Raw genomic sequence first — 22,374 nt, 5'->3', positions numbered from 1 at the left:
GAGAAGGAAGCCGTCCAATGTGATTGAAATGAATCCTAATATCAATGTTGACTATTTATTTAAAACAGTTTTTTTTATATTGTATTATTGGCAAAGCTAATGTTGTGTTCATATTTTAGGTAGCTATGCTATACCAGTGAAAATGTATTGTTTTATTTTACTTTAATTTGTTTGCATGTAAGTTTCAATGTTCTTACAGAGCACAGCCTGCATCTTTTAATACTCACTTTCAAAGTCCTCAATAGTTGTTCTCGACCAGACTTTCCTGTGTCCTGGTCTCTCTAACAGGTTCAAATGCAGCCTGGCGTGGAGATGAATCGTTGCAGTGTTTCCTGAAGTATTATGAGCTCTCTCCAATTTGGTTCTCAACATTTCTGTGGTCCTTTATATTTGAAATATACATTTCTCATTACCAGAAAATCAAGTCTCATGTTATTTGAAATCCCTTTTGGTTTTGGTCATATCTGATCAGTCCAGATATGGATCATATGGAACTGATCAGTTCCATTCTAAAGCATTGTATAATCACTCTGCAATGTATAGCTCCACAAAGCCCAGAACCAAGTGATTCTCACTCAGATGACACAACCAATGCTCTAAATACTACTAGAACCTCTGCAAAGAAAATAGCCTAGCCATTGGTCTGTTGTTGTGGTCATCATCTATGATCTGTTTGGACAGGCAGCCCAGGTGGTGCTGATCTCCCTGTTCGAGCTCAACACCCCAGAGTTCACCATGCTGCTGGGAGCGCTACCCAAGACCTTCCAGGACGGAGCCACCAAGCTGCTGCACAACCACCTCAAGAACTCCAGCAACACCAGCAGCAGTGTGGTAAGAGCCTGGGGCCGTATTCACAAGGCTTTTTATCTTACCGCTAGCAGTGCTCCTAACTCGCGCTAAAAGTTTTTCCATAGGAGTTTTTTCTGAAAAGTAATTTGCAAAGCTGCTGAGACCTATTCATACTAAGGATAAATCATTAAGAGTGAACTAAGAGTAACGCCCCCTTACGTCGATTCTCATGCACGAGTTTAGAAACGCTCAGTACGGTGATTGGTTGTTGAGTGCCAGCGGTCTTGTTGAAACTCACCCACAACAACACAAGCCCACTAAATCAACGAAAAATAAGGAAATAGCCTAGGCTACAAATTAAGTCCTATCAAATAGTTATGGACAGTGCAGTTACATGCAGAATACACGCATGATGACACATTTGTGCAGACCATGATAATGACGTTGTCTGCACGTTAAAGAGAGAGAGAAAGCATACAATAAAAATACGTAAATTGCATTATATCAAGGAAGTAATTAAAAGCACCTTGCAAACTATTATCCAATGAGCATATTTCCAGCACTTAAACACTTTAAATTTCAGCCAATACCGCATGAAGCCCAAATGGTCCCAGGACCAATTGATACTGCAGCCCAATTACTTACTTACTTATGGTTTATTTTATAGGGACAGATACAAGTCATGTGGATTGTACAACAATCCAACAGAAAGCATCATAGCATTTGTAGCCTTATCTAATTTCCAATGCCCGTCCCTAGAGGGGCCTTTAAAATAACTTACAAAAAAAAACATGTTTAAGAAAAACATCCTATCCATTCATCCATCTCTCCAATCAACCATCCATCCATCTGTACATAAGCAATAGCATACTATCCATTCATCCCTCCAGTCAACCATTCATCCATCCATCCATCCATCCATAAATATATTAAATAACACGTCACATAATAGCCTACCTTTCCCTTAATCTGGACCTAGAGTTTAACTACCATAATGTAGATACTGTACATACATGTACATATTACATTCAAGCATACACACACACACACACACACACACACACACACACACACATATATACATACATACATACATAGCCCCCCCCCCCCTCACATACATACATACATAAATAATTCCCCCCCCTCCCCCACACACACACACACATACAATCACTCATAAAATGCCTGCATTTCCCTATAAATGGCTACATACCTGGTTGTCTTTTAGGAACTCCTTAATTTTGCTCCTGAACCGCCCATGACTATGAATTGCCTTGAGCTCGGTGGGTAAACTGTTCCAAATATTAACTCCCTTAATGAGGAATGAAGAGTGGCCAAAGGAGGTTTTTCGGTGAGGTACCCTACAGTTCCCTGCAGCAGCACTTCTAGTGGACCACCCTACAACCTGCATCGGTTGGACCAGGTCACAGAGAACCTGAGGGGCCCGATCATGCAGGCACTTGTGAATTAGGTTGATGTTGGATAAAGCTATATAACTATCAAAGCTGAGCATGTTCAGGTCCCGCTGGACATCGCAGTGATGAGATCTTATCGGCCTCTTACCTAAAGTTTTTAATGTGCGGTTGTAAAGTCTCTCCAGAGGTTTGACTATCGAAACACTTGCCTGCGACCATGCAGTTACACAATAGCCGAGGTGTGAGAGGATCATTGAGTGTAGATATATATTGGCTGCTTCAAATGTTAAACAATCTCTGATTAGTCTGAAGGTAAATAAGTTCAGTCTAACCATTTTGCTGATTTTCTTTACGTGCTTATCAAATTTGAGATGAGCATCCAACATTAGACCTAAATATTTAACTTCTGTGACCTGGCTAATTGGTTGATTATTGATGTTAATATTTAGAGCAATTGGTGTAGGGCGCCTACCAGAGGAAAAGCAAATTGACACAGTTTTATTAACATTAAGTGCCAGACAGGACTTGTCAAGCCAAAGAGCTACAGCCTCTAGATGTTCATTTAGCTTATGGGAGACTGCAGCAGTTGTTTTACCATGGGCATAAATAACCGCATCATCTGCATACATTTGAAAGTCAGCCCCTTGGCATGAATCAGGGAGATCATTAATAAACATACTGAAGAGTATTGGTCCTAACACCGACCCCTGTGGAATTCCAGTTTTGGTTTTTAAAAATGACGATTTGGCATTGTTGATAGCAACACATTGTTCACAGTTTAGAAGGTATGATTTGAACCAAGCCAGTGTTTTTTCTGCAAAATTATAATTGTCTAGTTTAGATATTAATATACTGTGTCAAATGTTTTTTTAAGGTCTAAGAACACTGCCCCCACCAAATTACCTTTGTCTATGTAAGATTTAATTTGTTCCAAGAGGAAACAATTTGCGCTTTCTGTTGAGAATTTTGCCCTAAATCCAAATTGCAATGATGTAGATGTGTGTTGCTTTCGAGATGTTTCGTTAATTGTGTAGCAACCGCCTTCTCCAAAATCTTAGATAGGGCAGGCAGGATGCTGATTGGCCGGTAATTGTTCACTTGGTCCGTCACTCCAGATTTAAATATTGGTATTACCCTTGCTTGTTTCCAGGCTTCAGGAAACGTCCCACTTACCATTGAGGTATTTACCAAGTGGGTCAGCGGTTCGGCCAGTGCATTAACATTTCTTTTAACAAAAGCTATATCTAAATTAAAGAGATCTTTAGAATGGGTGGTTTTGAATTTTTAAATTATCTCAACTACTTGGTCCTTAGATATTTGTTTGGCCTTTCTTTTCAGCTATTGTTGGGCCAGACCAGACACTTGTCTTAAAAGTTCTGGCTATATCCTCAACTGACCCGACAAAATAGTCATTAAGTGTTTGCGCAATTGTTCCACTGTCTGAGAGGGTTTGATCTCCAGTTTTGAGTTCCTGCACCGTGCTTTGAGCTTTCTGCGGTTCTATTAAGCTTTTCATTTGTTTCCAGATAAGTGAGCTGTTACCCTTTGCCTCCGTTAAGAATGAAATATAATAAGTTGTTTTAGCTGCACATAGTTCTTTTGTGACTCTATTACGGAGCCCTTTATATAAGGCTAGGGCTGTGTTTGTACGACTCTTCAGACAAGCCTTGAGCGCAAAATCCTGTTGTTTCATTAGTTGTCTAATAGGTGAATTAACCCACGGAAGGGATTTTTTTCTTTTAGATTTTTTAGCCATTTTGAGGAACTTTGAGATAATTGTATTAATGGCCTTCATAAGTTCACTACAACATGTGTTCGGGTCAGTACTTTGCAGAACATCGTCCCATGTTACTTTGTTTAGTTGGTGTTCCAATGTTGGTAGATCTTGCTTCGGTATAATGAGTTTATCTACGTTCGGTAGGCCTAGTCTATAATTGACAAAACGTTTCTTGGTTAATTTCCTAGCTGCCAAGATCATATTGTGGTCTGATAAGCCTGTTATGAGGTTGAACGTTTTTATTATGCGTTCAGTCCTGTTTGTGAATATGAGATCTATCTGCGACTGAGTTGATCTAGTGATTCTCGTTGGCCCGTTAATTATTTGACTGAAATCATGTTTAGACATAGTACTTTTCAGTTTACTTCTAGCTTTTTTATCTGCCCAGTTAATATTGAAATCACCGAATATCATCACCTCTGTTTTGTGAGAGATCGCTTTAAGCAGTTTCTCTAATTTTTCATAAAATCCACTATCATGTGTGGGCGGGTTATATAGGACTAAAATGCGAAAATGCATCTCCGGGGATAGATAAACATTTAATCCAAGGCACTCATTACGAACATCATAGTCAAACTCAATTTCAGAGCACTTGAAGGAATCCCTTATGTAGACAACCACGCCCCCTCTGCCAATTTACCTATCTTTTCTAAAACAATTTTACCCAGGCACATCAACAATTGAAGTTAAAACCTTGCCATGAAGCCAGCTTTCGCTAAGGCATAAGAAGTCCAGGTTTGAGTCCAACAATAATGATTTGATTTTGTCATATTTAGGGAGAAGGCTTCTAATATTTAGGTGCCCCCCAAATATGCCCCTAGGTTTAACAGCAGGTTCCCATATGACTTTGGCATGATAGACGGTTTGGAAAATATTGGTCCGTTTGAGAATCGGCTTGGTATGCTTGGTGCAGTTTTGATGAGTTTTCCAGTTGGGTCCGGTTTGTTTTGGGCTGTGGGTCATGTGTATACGGCTGCATCCACACTGCTCCCTCAGCAGTGCCCAGCTGGAGTCCTGGATCGCACGTCGCCTCCGGCTCTCAATCCGACCCCCCCCAATGCGAGACAGTCCGAATCTGGCTGGAAGGCCAGGGTTCCTGACGTGAGGTCAGGTGCCATGATGGAGCAGTTGGTAACTCTCCCCGCGATCAGGTTCTCCCTTGCAGAGTGCGTCCCTGCAGAGTACACCTCCGGGGATGTAGGCCTAGTGCTATCGGTCGCACCACGCACCTCCATACAGCTGAGACTTGGCGTTCCCTGTAGAGTTTCGCTGGGGCCAGGATTCAGTTGGACATCGCCAGCTAGCAATATCAGCAGGGTGTTGATTATGGCTGTTTTTATCCAGGCGCGCTTATTGTTCCGAGTGGTGTGATTGGCTTTTTTCGGACCTGGCGTGCATGTTCGTGCCTGGCCATTGTTGAGTATGCAGGCAAAAATGGCGTGAGAACCAAAGCCAAACTTGAGTAGGTTAGGGTTCATTGGAAGCAGTAACCCACGTTTCTGGTTAAGGTGAGTAAGCATTGTCCTTTTGTCAAAGGCACCAGCAACAGCAGTGCGCATGTGAGTAGTAATGGTAGGTTATCTTGTAGTTTGCTCATAGGCAACTTCAGATGGTGACGGCGTTGTTTGCCGGAGATGAATCCATACCTTTTAAAACTACTCACTCTGGGTCGAGGCGGCGAGTTGTTTATCTTAAACACGCATAGAACGTTGATAAGTAGAGACAGAACTTTCAGCGCAGAGCCCAACAAACCACGCTTGCCAGTGTCTGACTGTCACCTGCGATGCAGCCACCTGCGCCATCTTGCGCAGGTGAGCCTCGTGCGACAAGTTTGTGCTGGAGAGGAGGGGGATTATATTTGGGGATTTATATTTTATATTTATATTTGTGTGCTCTAACTAGGGCTTTGACTTTTGCCCAAAAATCATATTTGAAGTCAGTTTGTTTATTAATATTAATATTTGAATATATTCAAATATATATTATTATAAAATGGGTGGTTTAAATCAAGCGATCTGATTGGTTCCTAACTGTTGTATAATGGGCATATACATAACTGCTATGACGTCCAATCAGTTTGGAGATCACGCCGTGCCTAACTTTAGCTGTTTATTTATTTATAAAAGCAATAGCATAGTTCACTGAAGACTAAAAATATGTTGATTGATGGAGAGGGTGGAAATTTGGGATGTTAACGACCCTGTGGCTCCAGCAGTTGCGGAGCTCAAAGGGTCTGTGATTTTCCTTAAGACAGCGGCCCGCCCGTCATATTGCAAAAGTTGCGCTCAGAAGCACACCAATAATGCATTTGATGATGATAAACAAAATATCACAGAGCATAGAGCACGATTGTGAACATTTACAATCATGTCAATTTACAATAGGCAAAATGTGTTGGCGTTGGCCGACTAATTTTTTTTGATTAGGATATTAATGCTGCGCGCCTCCTCTTTGCAACAAAATTTAAGACATGAAATCATTGAATTTGTTGTACACGTTGTCATGCACGCAGGCTGCCACTCTGTCGGCTATGCCTCAATCTTCAACGGCGGCTTGCAGGACGTTATGTATTCCGCTGTGCCTCTCTGGCATTGAGCGGGTCTACAGGATCGCACTCTGCACAACCCAGTTAGTGAAAAAGTGAACGGCCACGGTCACGTATGACTCCGTAGTCAACGCTGTCCAAGCATCGGTGGTGATGGCAACTTTCTCCGCTAAGCAGGTTTTTTTTTTTTTTTAAATTGTATCTCTCCGGTCAAATTGTCAGATTGAAATTTGCTAATAATCTGTCTAAATAATAGTCTGCTGACACAGCTCCTCTTATTAAGGCAACCTGGTCTCACAGGAATCCGTGAAATGAGTCGGTCTACGTCCCGTTTACAAAAAATAATGCCCATAAAATGTTTGAATATTAAGGGCTGCCTAATATTCATTCGAATATAATATATATTTTTAATATTCAAATTATATTCGAATAAGGAAGTTCGGAGTCAAAGCCCTAGCTCTAACATACATAGAGGTAAACAGTAAACAATAATAAAATTTGGATTCAACAAATAAAAGGTGACAAAGAGCCAATATGTATATGGTTTGTTATTTGAATATTCAGATTTAAAACCAAATTCGAAAAAACAAGTAAGGAGTCCTTTTTTGTTTTGTTTTGTTTTTTGTTTTGATATTCCTAAATCGTCGGCATTGCAAAGTTGCATTTTCCCTGTTGCTAAATATCGAAGTGTTGCCAAACATTTTATCTCCGGACTGATCGGGTTATTCCTGTTTGTTGGGGACGTTATTGCATCCCGCACCAATTCAACCACTTTTCAACGTTTGATACCTTACGATTTAGCCTATATTTAAGCGACCTTGAGTATCTTGAAAGGCGCTATAAAAATCCAAGTTATTATTATTATTATCCTCCTTATCAATTCGCAGTCCTCCATTGTCTCCAAAGCATTCCGTCTTGCTGCAGCCATTTTCTGATTCTTTGTGAATAGGTCTTAGTGAGTAAGGAGTCCTCTCGAGGACTTTTAAACTCTCCTAGACTTAAAGGGGTAGTTCGGGATTTCGGACATCGGACCTCATTTCCAAGTGAGTCTGGTGATAGTGATGTTATTTTATTGATTGTCTTATCGGGGGAGTGACACTTGGTCACTCCCTCGATAAGGTCAAGTTGGTCAAGTTTTTCTCAGAGGGTGCAGCCAACTGTTTGACCAGGCTGGACTTTCCGCTAACCTTTTAATTGTTTTGCATGGTCATTGTTTCCTGTTTTCCAGGGTAACAGAAGCACATGATGATTGCCTGGATATATTCTACATAATCACAAAACCTCCAAAATGGTGTTTTACAGTAGCCATGCAAATTATATTTATATTAATAATTGTTCTAGCAATACTGATCTGTAGACATAGCCTCTTGGTTCATTGGTTCCTTGGTTGTCACTCAGGGCTCTCCAAGCAACACCATTGGCCGGCCGCCGCAACGCCAAACCCCCAGCAGAACCAGCCCCCTTACTTCTCCTACCAACTGTTCCCATGGCGGCCTGTCACCAAGGTATCCACCACCTCTGTATTCTATCCTCAAGGTCCCTGCGCATGGCTTTAACCACCTGTGTCTATTATATCATGCATATGATAAATATATATCATAAATTTGCTAGGAACGAGGCGGTGGCATTATCTAAATGTTTGGCTTCCGTTTTCTGTCTAAGGTTTTAATTACTAGTTATTATTATTGTGTATGTATGTATGTGAATGTTTGTGTGCCCCTATGTCTAAGCCCCTATGTCACTGCATGTCTACTCCTCTTCTGCTGTTTCTGATGCGCTCTTTAAGCGGCTGGACACTCTGAAACTCGTTTATTTTCTGTCTTCTTTTCCCTCCTCATCCTCCCTCTCCTCCTCCTCTTATGCGCACTTCTCCTCTTCGCATTTTTCCCTTTCATTTTCTCCTTCTCCCTGTCTTGTACATCCGTGATCCCCTTGGTGGCCCAATGCCCCCCTCTCCCCTCTCCATCTCCCCCCCACCACTACAGTCGGTTGTGGGGCTGTGGTGTCGACGGGCTTTCAAAGCCAAACGCCCCCGCCCCCCCCTTCCCACCTCCTCCTCAGCCGCAGTCCACCCCTGCTGCGCCCTCCCACAGGGTGCTGCGCCGAGCCTACTCACCCAGGTAACTGAGGGTGTGTGTGTGGGGGTGGGGGGGGGGTGGGGGTCACAGCCCTCCAGGATACACAGAACCCTCCACCTCCTCCTTTTTGTTTGAAAGGCCAAACGTGATTCAAGTGTTTGAATCCGCTCACAGCTAACCACTACTAAAAGGCAAAACTTAAAGTGTAATTCTGGCAAAAATTTAACCCAGGGTCTTTTTCTGCATGAAAACAGATCAAATGATCAAAAGCCTTCCAGACATTTTTTTTCGTTGATCAACCAGTATAGAGCTTGCCGGAGCAACAGCCCAAATGACTACATGTGCATTGGCTAGGGGTGGTGCGCCAAACACTTCCAAACTGGCTTTTTTTTTTAAATTATTATCTTTATTTGGAGTCACATTTATATACACAGTTTACAATCATCATGTATATACGCTGCTTCATCCCTCTTTTTTTATAGACAATAAAAGAACAAACAAAACAAGGGGTGTTTTCAGTTTCAAAAATAAAAAAATAAAAATAAAAAGTACAGCAGGTGATATATAAAGAAAAACAAGACACAACTTTTTCTAAACCCAAAGCCAACAGAATCAGACAAAAGAAGGTTGTTTCTGGGAGATATATCTCTTCCACTTTTCCCATATTATTTCAAATTTGCTCTGCTGGAGCCTTACAGAGAACATTATTCTTTCCATTACAAAAATATCATGGATTATATCATACCAGTCTTCTAACGATGGGATGTCAGGTTTTAGCCATTTCCTTGTGATTGCTTTCCTGACAGCTATACTAAGAATTCCAAAAAGGTATTTTGTTTGATAATTAGTAGAAATTGAATGAAGTAAACCAAAAAGTAATTTGTCCCAATTAAAAATAATTTTAGTCTCAAATACAGATTCTAGCTCTGTGTGGATCTTCCACAGAGCCACATTGCCTCCAGCAGCTGAAGAGCCTGAATGATGAGACGACTGGGCAGGAGTAATGAAGAATCTACTTAGACTCTTCCAGCCAAACATTCTCCATGAGACTGAGCCTGATATTTCAAACCTTTTTGAATTTCAATTTTTTTTTACCACTAATATTGCTAAAAATAGCACCAAACCTCTTCAGTAGCATGACTAGGGCCCATACACATAAAATAAAGCATCAACAATGTAGTTGGCAAACCCTGAGTTTATTAAAAAACTGTTTTAAAAGGCTTACCCACTGTCCCCTTCAAGCTCCTCTCCTAGGAAAGTCTGTGCAAGTCGATCGAATCGTTGTATCAAATGCAATGCAAAAGGAAGGCAAAAAAACACGTATACTTTGTTGTTTTTGGCAGTTCGGTCAAATATAAGTTAATAATAGTTTTTAAAATGTTGGAATAGTTTGTAAAAAGTCCCAGACAGTAGTGTTCTCAGGAGCACTGAAATTTCATGCGAGATCACACGGAGCATAATGTCTATTGCCGGAAGGGACGTCCCTTCTGGATGTCTGGACGGCTTGCCAAATGCCAAATGTCTGGACGGCTTATTTGAACTATTTTCATGCAGAAAAAGACCCTTGGTTCAATTTTCGTCAGACTTACACTTTAATTAATTGTAGTATTACAGGTATATTTATCTAAAAATGACTAGTCCTGTTATATATTTGTTGAGTTGTGTACTAACATAATCCAAATAGTTTCAAACAATGTTCAAACTCCAATGGTCTGTTACCATTGGTTGCATGTTAATGGCTTCATATGGCCTTCTCCCCTAACTGGATAACACAGTTACCCAGTTGAAACCTAATGTATTGATATATTTCAAGGCCTGTACTTTTGTCCTTGTCTCCTTGTGACACATCATCTTTTGTGGACCAAGTTTTGTCCCAATACACAAAGGCTGTGGTCGGATGATCTTTTTTACATAGGAAGGTTCCTAATTGACTGAAATGACCCGAGTAGCTAAGTGGCAATTCTCTAAATGTTAAAGGAGAACTCTGGCGATTTTTAACCCCATTATTGTTTTCCTGGGGGTCACCCCATGTTGAGGGAAGTAAAAAACCAGACAAAAATTTATTTGACATAGCCAGAGATCTGCACTAGCTGCCAGCGCTACGGAATAGCTATAGCACTAACCTATGGGGGCAAGCTCTTAAAAAACACATTCAGAAAACCATTCCAAGACCTATGTAACATGAGTTGGTTCCTTACGAGACACCACCATGCTCATTATATAGCGTGGCGAAACAGTATAAACTTTGTGTTTTTGCGTCACTCACCTCCGATTACCCCGTTGGCATATCTAGAAAGCCCTTACTAGCCGATAGCAGAACGGATGCACGCGGATGCACAGCCACTTAACGCCATATGAGACAAATTACCACGTTTAAAACCAAAAAACGGTTTAGTGAACTATTGTGCTTCTCCGTTGACCTGCACGGCAGAAACAAGACTAAGTATCTGACCCGGTTTGCCTGTAGGGGTGGTTAGTGAAACCGCTAATCATTATAAACAAGGTTAAACAAGTCTGTGTTCTTCTTTCTAAACTTAACTGAGTCACTTAAACAGAGTTTGTTTAGAAAAATGTAGCATGAATCATAGAAGGGGGCCTGGGCACCATGCATTGCTCATTTTCTTTCTGGCGAAAAATGTCACCTGTTTGGGCCATCACCAGTTTGCACCCCTGATACTAATTGGGATACATTTCCATAAATTTGAGTGGACAGGGGTTTGAGCATGAGCAACCATTCTCAATGTGACAACTATTTCATTTAATTTTTGTGACTGGGAGCCTTTATTGAAAAAAACTGATTTGAATTTCAACCTTGGTAATGAAGTGGTATATTTCACCGGGTTGTCCACATTTATAAAACGGGTGGCTTAAATCAAGCCATCTGATTGGTTCCCAACTGTTGTATATTGAGCGTATACACACAGCTATGATGCCCGTTCAGTTTACAGAGTTCAGTATCACTCCGCGCCTAACTTGAACTGTTGTTTATTTATATATAAAAGCAATAGCATAGTTCACTGAAGCCTAAAAATATGTTGATTGCTGGGGAGGGTGGAAATGTTTTAAAGCAATAGGCACATGGTGAGTGAACTTGATAGTAGGCTAAATTGCCAGCGAACCAAGCTACTGTCTCTAGACTAGCCTTCTCTCTGAAGGACGCTACAGTGTGTTGCATAGCAACCACCGTACACTTTGCAGGCAGCCAGGAGGGACTACTTTTTTGTATTCGTTAAACATCGTTCAAAATTGAGGGTGTCTATGACTTTCATTTCGCCATACTTACGTAACCGTTTTATAAAAGCAATAGATCACTTCAGTCAGTGAAATGTGTCCGTCCCTCCGCTGCACGTCGGGACGGACAACGCCCCTTAACTGTGGTATAATGAGAACATACCACAGTCTGTCGTGATCTATTGCTTAATTATACAGCCTGCATGAAACAACACTGTAAAGCAAAGTGTTCACAGTGACACCCAAATTAAAGCCACTTTTTAATTCTGCATTACTCAGGCTAGTATCTAGTGGTAGAGGGTAGAATAACTTAAATGAACAAAATGTGTGCGTCTGTCCGTCTGTCTGTGTATGTTCAGCATGACAGAGTACGACACGGAGAACATGAACTCTGAGGAGATCTACAGCTCGTTGCGCGGCGTCACTGAAGCCATCCAGAGCTTCAGCTATCGCAGCCAGGAGGACCTGAATGAAGCCACCCGCCGAGACGGCAAGAGGGACGACACGGTGAGTCCACAAATGGGACCAGTTTACCCAGTCCCTTCTGGCTGGGAGTGGACACTGAACTGTCATCACTAAACCACCTTCCCAAATTAAGGAAGGATTCAGCATGGAAAGAGATGCAGAGGTCCTCTGGGATGACATGATATGGCAACATATGACATGATCCACATATATTGTACCAAAAGAAAGTAATAAAATACTATTACCTTTGGGGAGAAAGTCAAATGTAATGTCAAATGATACTGTTTCATATTTTTGGGAAGTATTTTACTGAATAAAGTCCTGAATAATAATAATAATGTTCAACATGTTTCTACCTTCCCCTTTCCTCCTCCAGGCCGGGAGGGAAGGGCTGGCGTCTGTCCCGGGGTCGGACGCCCGTCTGGACGCGGTGGACGGAGGAGGGGGTCGCACAGCGCTGGACAACAAGACGTCGCTGCTCAACACCCCGTCGCCACGCTCCTTCTCGGGGCCGCGCGGCCGAGAGTTCGCCCCGTACGGCTACGGCGAGACCATCAGCGCCTACGACAAGAGCGCCCTGAAGGAGGCAGTGTTCGATGACGACGTGGAGACCTTCAAGGACTGTGAGTACACGCCTTGCCTTTGAACTGTTAAATATGTTAAATAAGTTATTACGTTCCTAAATATGTACTTGGATATCTTTGGAATTACTTATATTTATTTGTTTGTTCCTAAATATGTTCTTAAATATGTTCGTAATGAAAGATGTTTATTAATGCGCCATTCTCCCGAACCCTGATTCCGATAGGACATATATGACGTGAAAGTAAATCCTTTTGTAAGGCTACTGTAATGGTTGTCAGTGTTTGTAGGTTTGTTTGTTGTTTGTTTGAATGTTTTACTCGATGAGATGGACGCAGATTCCCAGTGTGTGGCAACATGACTGCAGGCGTTAAGGCCATTAAGTATTGTACATCATCCCAATTCATTTCATTGGGAAGTATGAAAACTAAGACAGCACAATCAGAAATCAGGGGACTTAAAAAATAATAAAAATTTGACGTGTGTTTGTGTGTGCGTGCGTGTGTGTGCAAATGAATGGTTGTTGTTGTTTCGGCCATCACATCTCTCGTTGTTTACTCTCTGTTGCCCCTCCCAACTCCATCCGACCTCTTCCTCACCCCATCCCTCTACCTCACCCCAACCCCTCTTCCTCACCCCCTCACCCCACCCCTCTACCTCACCCCATCCCTCTACCTCACCCCAACCCCTCTACCTCACCCCATCCCTCTACCTCACCCCTCTACCTCACCCCATCCCTCTACCTCACCCCACCCCTCTACCTCACCCCACCCCTCTACCTCACCCCATCCCTCTACCTCACCCCAACCCCTCTACCTCACCCCAACCCCTCTACCTCACCACAACCCCTCTACCTCACCCCCTCACCCCACCCCTCTACCTCACCCCATCCCCCTACCTCACCTCCCTCACTCCATCCCCCTACCTCACCCCCACCCTTCTACCTCACCCCCACCCCTCTACCTCACCCCCACCCCTCTACCTCACCCCATCCCCCTACCTCACCCCCACCCCTCTACCTCACCCCATCCCCCTACCTCACCCCATCCCCCTACCTCACCCCCACCCTTCTACCTCACCCCAACCCTCTACCTCACCCCACCCCCCTATCTCACCCCCACCCCTCTACCTCACCCCATCCCTCTACCTCTCCCCCACCCTTCTACCTCACCCCCATCCCCCTACCTCACCCCCACCCTTCTACCTCACCCCATCCCTCTTTCTCCTATTCTCCAGCCCACCGAAACGAGGGTGCAGAAAACAAGGCTACGCTCCCCAAAGTCTTTGCTCCCGGTAAAGATACACAGACCCTACTTCCCTCCCTCCCTCCCTCCCTCCCCTCACCTCCTCCATCACAGCCTCCTCCACTTACTCTCCCTACGGACCTGTGGAACCAGCATTCATATCAGTCATATCAGCAGTCGGCCATTTTACACAATCTCCATTTTGTGTTTAATTTTTGGTAGAAATTATGATTCCTTTGAAATTAAGATGTTTTTTATTTTAAAAAGGTATGGTTGTAATCAGAAATCAAACTTTAAGTTGCCAGTAGAGAACTGGTAGAGAAGCCAAACGTAGCAGGTGAGTGGTTCGATTTCTATACTGTATTTTTCAATGTGTTTTTTGGGGGGAAGAAAACGCTATTCCATGTGTGAATTAGCAATTAAGCCTATTATTTGGCCATAAATTGAGCCATTTGAAGTTTGAAAAGCATGTGGTCATGCATCTGTCTCAGCGGAGACTGCAAATGCGCTGTGAAAATATCAACTCATCAAGTTCAAATGTGCTGGCTCTTAAAGGGGATGGGAGATGGAACTCTCATTGGTTTATTGCACGTTACGCCCAAAACACACCTACCGTTATAATAGCAACAGCGCCAGAGATCCGCCCACAAAACTACTTGTGTTTTGCGTTTCATACTTCATAGTAAAAGTCTACACAAGCTCACAAAATCTTCTCAATAAACGCAAAGCATATGAGAGATAGGGGTAGGGGATCAATTATAAATGGTTAGAGGACAGGATATTAAAGACACTGGTTACGAACCGTGACAAAAGCCAGAATAACCGGTCACTCCCAGCGTAATGCTAGGTCATCACCAGCTGACAGCAGTGAGGCTTAATCGAGGAGCAATGTTGCGAAACGTAACAGCTCCGAGAGACAAGCTTAGCAAAGCCTGGCATCAACATGAGGCGCTGCCAGACGGCATAGCCTACATGAAAATAAACAGGGACAAAGAGCAGCTTAATTGGCACAACAATGCAACAAGCAGTTCTAGCTTGCTGGTGACCACTCCGTGTGTGCCGGCAAGGAACGAATGCGGTGGTGGACTAAACGTCCACACAACACACATAACCCTCTCAATAAACGCAAAGCATATGAGACATGGGTAACGTATTCATAATTAACTTGAATTAATTAATTAATTCATAAATTCATTCAAAAATCCCAGCGTAATGCTGGGACACTGCTTGGTGACAGCAGAGATAGACTTAATCAAAGAGCAACTTACGAATCGTAACAGCTCCAGGAGACAAGCCTTTATCCAAGCCGCGGAAGGGGTCACCAACTCAAACACAGAGTGGAGTCCCTGGATAGCTGAAATGGCTGCCGCAAAGGACTTTGATAGTGGAGAAAGCAAAGCGTTTCTCCAGTAAGCACTGTAGGAAACCAAGCTCATTGCACACCTCACAAAGAGATGGGTCAACATGGTTGTTGTCACACCACGTAAAGAAAGTGCTCCACTTCACCGCGCAGAGGGCAGAAGAGGAAGGCGCTTAGGCACTCTGGATAGTGTTGATAACCACTGCTGGCAGTGTCTGCCCTGCAGGATCAACCAATCCGAAGCCAACACCGACACATAGGGCAGGTGATGCACTGTCCCGTCCTGTGCGCTTGTTAAAGAGCAACCGGTCTGACTGAGACCAGCCATGACTCCGCCACAAAGCTAGACGGCTCTCCGGGGCTACCAGAATGAGGGACAGATCCTCCTGTTTCACCCGCTCCAAAAGAGGATGGATCAGTTGAAGCAGTGGGAAGTCAAACATGAGAGCCCGCGGTTTAGGAGGGTGCACCATTGTGTCTAACCCCCACTTGAGGAAGATCCTGATGGCTGAGAGAGAACCACAACCTGCAGTGGGTGTTCTCTCTGGACGTGAAAGGAACTCTGCAACTTGTCTTGGCGGGGACTGCCGTGAGACATGAGGTGAGCCTTGAAGTTCTGGGCGCCCACGATATGCAGGGCTCTAGGCTGGGCTGAGCAGATAACCAGGTGAGGAAAATAAGTTTTATTTTCTTATTCACCATGGCAGCCTCTAGCACATTTACGTGTGCAGAGGGGAGCATCAGCCACTCGTTTCCGACCAAGTGGGGGAGGTACGCCCCTCCCCAATGCATCAACGAGGTGTCCGTAAAGACCACAACGTTACAAGTCACTCAAAGGGAATCCCCTTGAGAAGTGAAAGGGGGCTTCCCCAATATTCCTGGTCTGGCAACACAGAGCCGGTACGGAGAGCACCCTGAGCTTATGTCGCCTGGGGATCCAACCTCTGGGTAGCCACCGCTGTAGTCTACACAAAAAGGGGCAGACACAGGGGAACCACATGGTGGGCAGCTGCCATGTAGACTATCCAACGGCTGGGGAGCGGTGAGTTCTTCCCAGTTGATGGCTAAACCCAAGGAAGATCCAGCGATGGTTTATCACTGTCATGGTGTCACGTCTCGCAGCTTCCTCTGAGTGGCTCAGGACAAGCAGGTCGTCGAGATGCAAAATAAAATTTGTTATCCCTTGACGCCTGAGTGGCACCAGCACAACCTCCACACACTATGAGGAGGTGCGTGGGGCCAGAGAGTAAGTGGATGGCAGTCGCTGTCAGACATATGCTGCGCTCATGAAGGCGACACAGGGAAATCTCCTGTGAGCCTTGTGAATAGGAACGGGGAAGAAAAACATCCTTGAGAACCAGGGATGTGAACCAGGCGCCCCCTCTCACACAGCTCTCACTCTTTCGGAGCAACATTCCGGTGATGAGCATTTTTCTGCGAAACAACTGATTTGTTGAAGACGCAAGATCCAGAATGGGCTGTGGATGTGTAAACACAAAGGCTCTATAAATAACCCTAAATTCTCAGAAGAACACGCAAAGCTATGATCAGGAGAATAGAGCGAGTCTGTATCTTCTGACTCAACCCCATTTCATAGAATCTATGAAATAAGGGCGATGCAGAGCAACAAAGCTTCTCCTATGTCCGCCACTGGGGGCGGAGCTAGGAAAAAACCCAAGCTGCCAACTGTGGCAAGCAACACGGCCCCTCCCAACGAGAGGAGCGAAGTGATGGAATCGCTTGCCTTCTCCATACAGCAAACCGACTGAAGAGGTAGAAAGCGGGGAAAGCCAGGGTCTAGGGGACTGGTACATGCAGCGGTACAAACGACGTCAGGTGACGAGTCCCCAGCCCGCTCATGAAGCAGACGGGAACGCCGCACGGAGGCGGGAGAACCCTGGCTATACGACTCCACCCTACAACTGCAAGGGAGGGCGTCTTCACACTGTGTGTGTGATGGAGTTGCTTGTCGACGTTGACTACGGCGTTTTCCACGTCGTCTGGCTGGAGACTGTCATGGCCGACAGGCAGAGGAGGGCAGGTTATGCTCGTAACATCCGCAGTGCTCAGTGAGGCACAGACACATGTCTATCCCACAGAGCGGCGAGCTGTTTGGGGATGGTGGGAGGCAGCGGCTCTATGTTCAGACGCCATCCGGCGTCCGGACATAAGACTTTTAGGGCTTTTTTTCCTTCCACCTGGTCAAGTCTTCTTCTATGATGCCGACTTCACCGGCACCATCAAAGCGACCGGCGTTGCTCTGCCAGCGCGCAAAGGCAACACAAGGCGTGCTGCTGCAAGCACCGCCGGGCAGGGCAGGAGGAGCAGAGAGGCCTTACCTCCGTCACGCCGCCGGGCAGGAGGAGCAGAGAGGCCTTACCTCCGTCACGCCGCTGCGTTTTTTCCTCGTAGATAGTCGAAGTAGTTTAGTAAGTTAGTAGGTTTAGTAGGTTTCAGCAATTGCTGAAAGAAAAGGGAGGATGAACGCTGCTCTGCGCCGCGTTATATACACGGTGCCGTGGGGATTGTGGGCGGTTTGGTGCATAGCTGAAATCTGAAAGCATGCGCAGAACAAGCCCATAAGGCTTAATCTTGCAAAGGAAACCTTTGAGCGCCGTCTTCTGTTCCTCTTTTAGAGGAAAAGCCAAGTCTAACTCTATTATTGTAGCGGCCAAAGCCGGTTCAAACGACTAGTGTTCATCTGTAGCCATCTTGCAATGTTTACTGACTGATTCCGGACTGATTCCTTCGCAGCACTGTCTTCATCAGTTTAGCTTGCTTCTGGCCCGTCTATATCAGATACGAGATGTGATTAGTTAATGTTATCAATGTTGATGGAATATCGGGGAATGAGTATATTACTCATTCCCAGAGTGACTCGCTGAGCAAATTGTGCTCTCGCAAGAAGAAGGGTACCGAAAAAACACCTTCTGTAAAACAATTCCCATATGGAACCCCATGAACATTTTACAGTATATTTGTATGATTATACATTCTACGTTCTCAATACAGATATATATGTAGAAAGTACAGATGGCAAACAACTGGATAGATGGATGACAGATAAATGGATTGATCCGTGTTTTTTGTTGTTGTTTTGTTTCTGTATTTAGTATTCATCACATAATGCTATTTACTTGCCAGCATTGTAACAACTTTCAACTTTCATGCCAATAATGCAGATTTAAATTTAAATTAAATATCAACGCATAGAGACAAGTAGATGGATAGATTGACCATAGATAGAGAGACATATAGATTGATATATAGAAAGACTGAAGATAAATATGTTGATAGATAGAAAGACAGACAGACAATAGATAAACAGATAGATAGATGACCGACAGACAGATAGCAGAGCGCTAGCTAGACAGTTGAGAAAGGCTTATTTCCCAAGTGCAACAAAATGAACCAATGTCCAACGCATTCCACTGTCCCTCATCCCCCAGCTGGGCCAGACCACTCTGAACTGGTGGCAGACCTGCTCAAGGAGCTGTCCAATCACAACGAGCGGACAGAGGAGCGCAAAGGGGCACTGGTGGACCTGCTGAAGCTGACCAGGGAGGACAGCCTGGCCCTGTGGAACGAGCACTTCAAGACCATCCTGCTGCTGCTGCTGGAGACCCTGGGGGACAGAGACGTGCGCGCGCGCACACACACACACACACACACACACACACACACACACACACACACACACACACACACACACACACACACACACACACACACACACACGCATGCACACACGCATGCACACGCAGACACATGCACACACACACACACACACAAACAGGCGTGCACCCATAGACACATGCACACACACACAAACACGCATGCATACACAGATACATGCACACACACACACACACACACACACACACACACACACACACACACACACACAGAAAGACGCATGCATACAAACACACATGCACACACACACACACACGTGTGCACACACATAAACACAGACTAGCATGCGCACACAGCCCAGTGTGCCTTATGTCCTGTTAATTTTTTTTTCCTTTCCCACACTGCCTCTCTCCCTCTTTCTCTCTCTTGCTCTGTTTCTCCCCCCTATGCAGCACACCATCCGGGCGCTGGCCCTTCGTGTCCTGAAGGAGATCCTGAGGAACCAGCCGGCACGCTTCAAGAACTACGCTGAGCTCACCATCATGAAGACCTTGGAGGCACACAAGGACTCGCACAAGGAGGTCATCTCTCTCTCTCTCTCTCTCTCTCTCTCTCTCTCTCTCTCTCTCTCTCTCTCTCTCTCTCTCTCTCTCTCTCTCTCTCTCTCTCTCTCTCTCTCTCTCTCTCTCTCTCTCTCTCTCTCTCTCTCTCTCTCAATGGTCTGGTGTCTGTGTGTGCAGGTGGTGAGGGCAGCCGAGGAGGCGTCTGCCACCCTGGCGGGCTCCATCCACCCGGAGCAGTGCATCAAGGTGCTGTGTCCCATCGTGCAGACGGCCGACTACCCCATCAACCTGGCCGCCATCAAGATGCAGACCAAGGTGATCGAACGCATCGCCAAGGACTCCCTGATCCAGCTCCTGGTGGACATCATCCCCGGCCTGCTGCAGGTAGCGTAGAACTAGCCCCTTCGCTGTCATGTCAGTATGGTTCACATCAGACATCTTATCCTTTACCATGGCCGGGATCATTCAAGGGGTGAGAGGTGTGCATTACTGTCAGTTAACAGCATGGCAAGATTCCCATTCCCCCCAGTAATGCAAAGCGTTTCCGCAGCTCACATTAGATGGCAGGCGGTCCGTGAGCTAACGTAACACTGAGCAGTGTACGAATGTATACCTCCTAGGCTCTGATATTCAGTGTGTTAGTGTGTGGCTGTGTTATGCCCAAAAAAGTACCCGGTACCTAGTACCGGGTACTTTTTTTAGTACTACCTCCGTCGAGGTTCCAAGCGAGCGGAGTAGGTACTTTTGTGTGACGTAAACAGGCTGCTGGCAACTGATTGGCCAGTGGCTATAAACGGGAATAATCACTCAAAGTTAAGTTGTGTCCGGCGTGGTTGGAGTCCACGAACCCGCTCCCGAGGGGGACACTGATCAGCGTTTCGCCGTGTGTGTCACTCCTTTCCCGGGGCTAGAGTTAGGCTGCGCGTGGTTGTGTGTGTCGGGCGTGGCTGGAGTCCACGGACCCGCACCTGAGGGGGACACAGATCAGCATTTCGCTGTTTCGTTTTAGTGTCGTTCCTTTCCCAGGGCTCGAGATTCGCCTCCATCAACGTTACTGTATGACAACAATAGACGCGCAGTCATTGCGCTTTTTATTTTATTTTATTTCCCATCATAATCTTTACCAGGAATCAGGAAATAGTCTTGATCAGATTCAGATTTCCTGGGAATCACGTCTCCCGGGATTAAAACCTAATGACGACCTGCCAATGGTGGAGAGGTTCTTTTCTACGACCCGCCCACATTGAAGGGGTACTTTTTTAGATGGAAACCGATGGAGACCGAGTCGAGACGAGACGAGTTGAGTCGAGTCGAGCTGATAGTGTCAGTGGAAAAGCGACACTAGTGTGTTAGTGTGTGGCTGTGTTAGTGTGTGGCTGTGTTAGTGTGTGACTGTGTTATAGTGTGTTAGTGTGTTAATGTGTGGGTGTGAGTTTTTGTGTGAGTGTTTTAAAAAATAATTCTCTATCTGTATGTACAGTAAATTGATCCTGTATTTATGGGTTTGTATTTTATGTGTGTGTATGTATGCATTGGTGCATGCGTGTGTGTATATATATACAGCTGTGTCCAGCTGTGTGTGTGTGTGTGATGCTACTCTCTCTGGGTCCAGGGCTATGACAACACAGAGAGCAGTGTGCGCAAGGCCAGTGTGTTCTGCCTGGTCGCCATCTACTCTGTGATAGGAGAGGATCTGAAGCCACACCTGGCACAGCTCACAGGCAGCAAGGTGACCCTACACACATACAAACACACACATACACACGTAAATACACACACGCACACACACACACACACACACACACACACACACATAAACGTACATGCACTATTAAACATACATACACACGTAAACATACATACACACGCATAAACGTACATGCACCCACATATCTACACTCACTCAACACAACTGCTTTATTGGAATGCTTTATTGAAGTCGCTGAATTAAATCAAATTTCTATTTTTAAGGGGAGCCCTGTAGTGAGGCGGTGAACATAGAATAGAGCATGGGTCTGTTTGTGTGCCTGCAGATGAAGCTGCTGAACCTGTACATCAAGCGAGCCCAGACCACCAACAGCAACAGCAGCAGCTCCTCTGACGTCTCCTCTCACAGCTAATGGACGACCCCCCCCTGGCCCGTCCCATTCCTCGCACACCGACAACCCCTCTCCACCATTCCGTTTTTTGCGTTTTGCAGACCTGCATGTCACAATGCTTCCCACTCCAAGGCTGGTTCAAACATGTTTTGAGGGGGGAGGCTTTCAATGGCAGATGGAAAGGTTCTGGTTCTGGAGGTCTTAAAATCTCTTTTTGGGAGTCCAATGGAAAACCAAATATTAAACATTTGAAAGGTAATTTAAAAAAGATAAATGTCGTTGTAAGGGACATTATGTAAAAAGTAAATGATAGTTTTGTTTGTTTTACTTCTTTATGTTTGTCATCATTATTAAGGCTTTTGAGAACCACTGCTTCAATTGTTTGATTCTATATTATAAATTATAAAATGTCAACCCCTTTATAGCTAAATAATTGTCAAAAATGCAACATATTCCTGTTTTTCCTTTCCCTATAACTGCAGAACAATTGACAATCTAAAAAAAATAGTTTCAATCTAATCTTAATTTTCTAACAGAGGCGTTTAAAAAGACAATCCTCAGCAAAGGATTCTGACCTTTTAAGTCACAAT

The 22,374-nt window shown here is 44.7% G+C and overlaps 1 protein-coding gene across 1 annotated transcript in view; it reads left to right on the top strand.

The window, feature by feature from the left end:
* The window catches only part of clasp1a (cytoplasmic linker associated protein 1a), a 102,379-nt gene extending 80,522 nt beyond the window's left edge, over positions 1 to 21,857 (top strand). The window contains exons 33-42 of the mRNA XM_084487599.1: positions 682 to 831; positions 7,925 to 8,031; positions 12,195 to 12,342; positions 12,677 to 12,923; positions 14,119 to 14,175; positions 18,936 to 19,126; positions 19,575 to 19,703; positions 19,863 to 20,069; positions 21,298 to 21,414; positions 21,719 to 21,857. Of these exons, the coding sequence (XP_084343725.1) occupies positions 682 to 831; positions 7,925 to 8,031; positions 12,195 to 12,342; positions 12,677 to 12,923; positions 14,119 to 14,175; positions 18,936 to 19,126; positions 19,575 to 19,703; positions 19,863 to 20,069; positions 21,298 to 21,414; positions 21,719 to 21,805 (1,440 nt within the window). The 3' untranslated portion in view covers positions 21,806 to 21,857. The remainder of the gene's footprint in view (positions 1 to 681; positions 832 to 7,924; positions 8,032 to 12,194; positions 12,343 to 12,676; positions 12,924 to 14,118; positions 14,176 to 18,935; positions 19,127 to 19,574; positions 19,704 to 19,862; positions 20,070 to 21,297; positions 21,415 to 21,718) is intronic.
* Positions 21,858 to 22,374: the final 517 nt, after the last annotated feature.

The sequence above is a fragment of the Micromesistius poutassou genome (genome assembly GCF_964030765.1).
Source record: "Micromesistius poutassou genome assembly, chromosome: 23".
Classification (NCBI taxonomy): Eukaryota; Metazoa; Chordata; class Actinopteri; order Gadiformes; family Gadidae; genus Micromesistius; species Micromesistius poutassou.
This window is presented reverse-complemented; position numbering and strand designations above follow the sequence as displayed.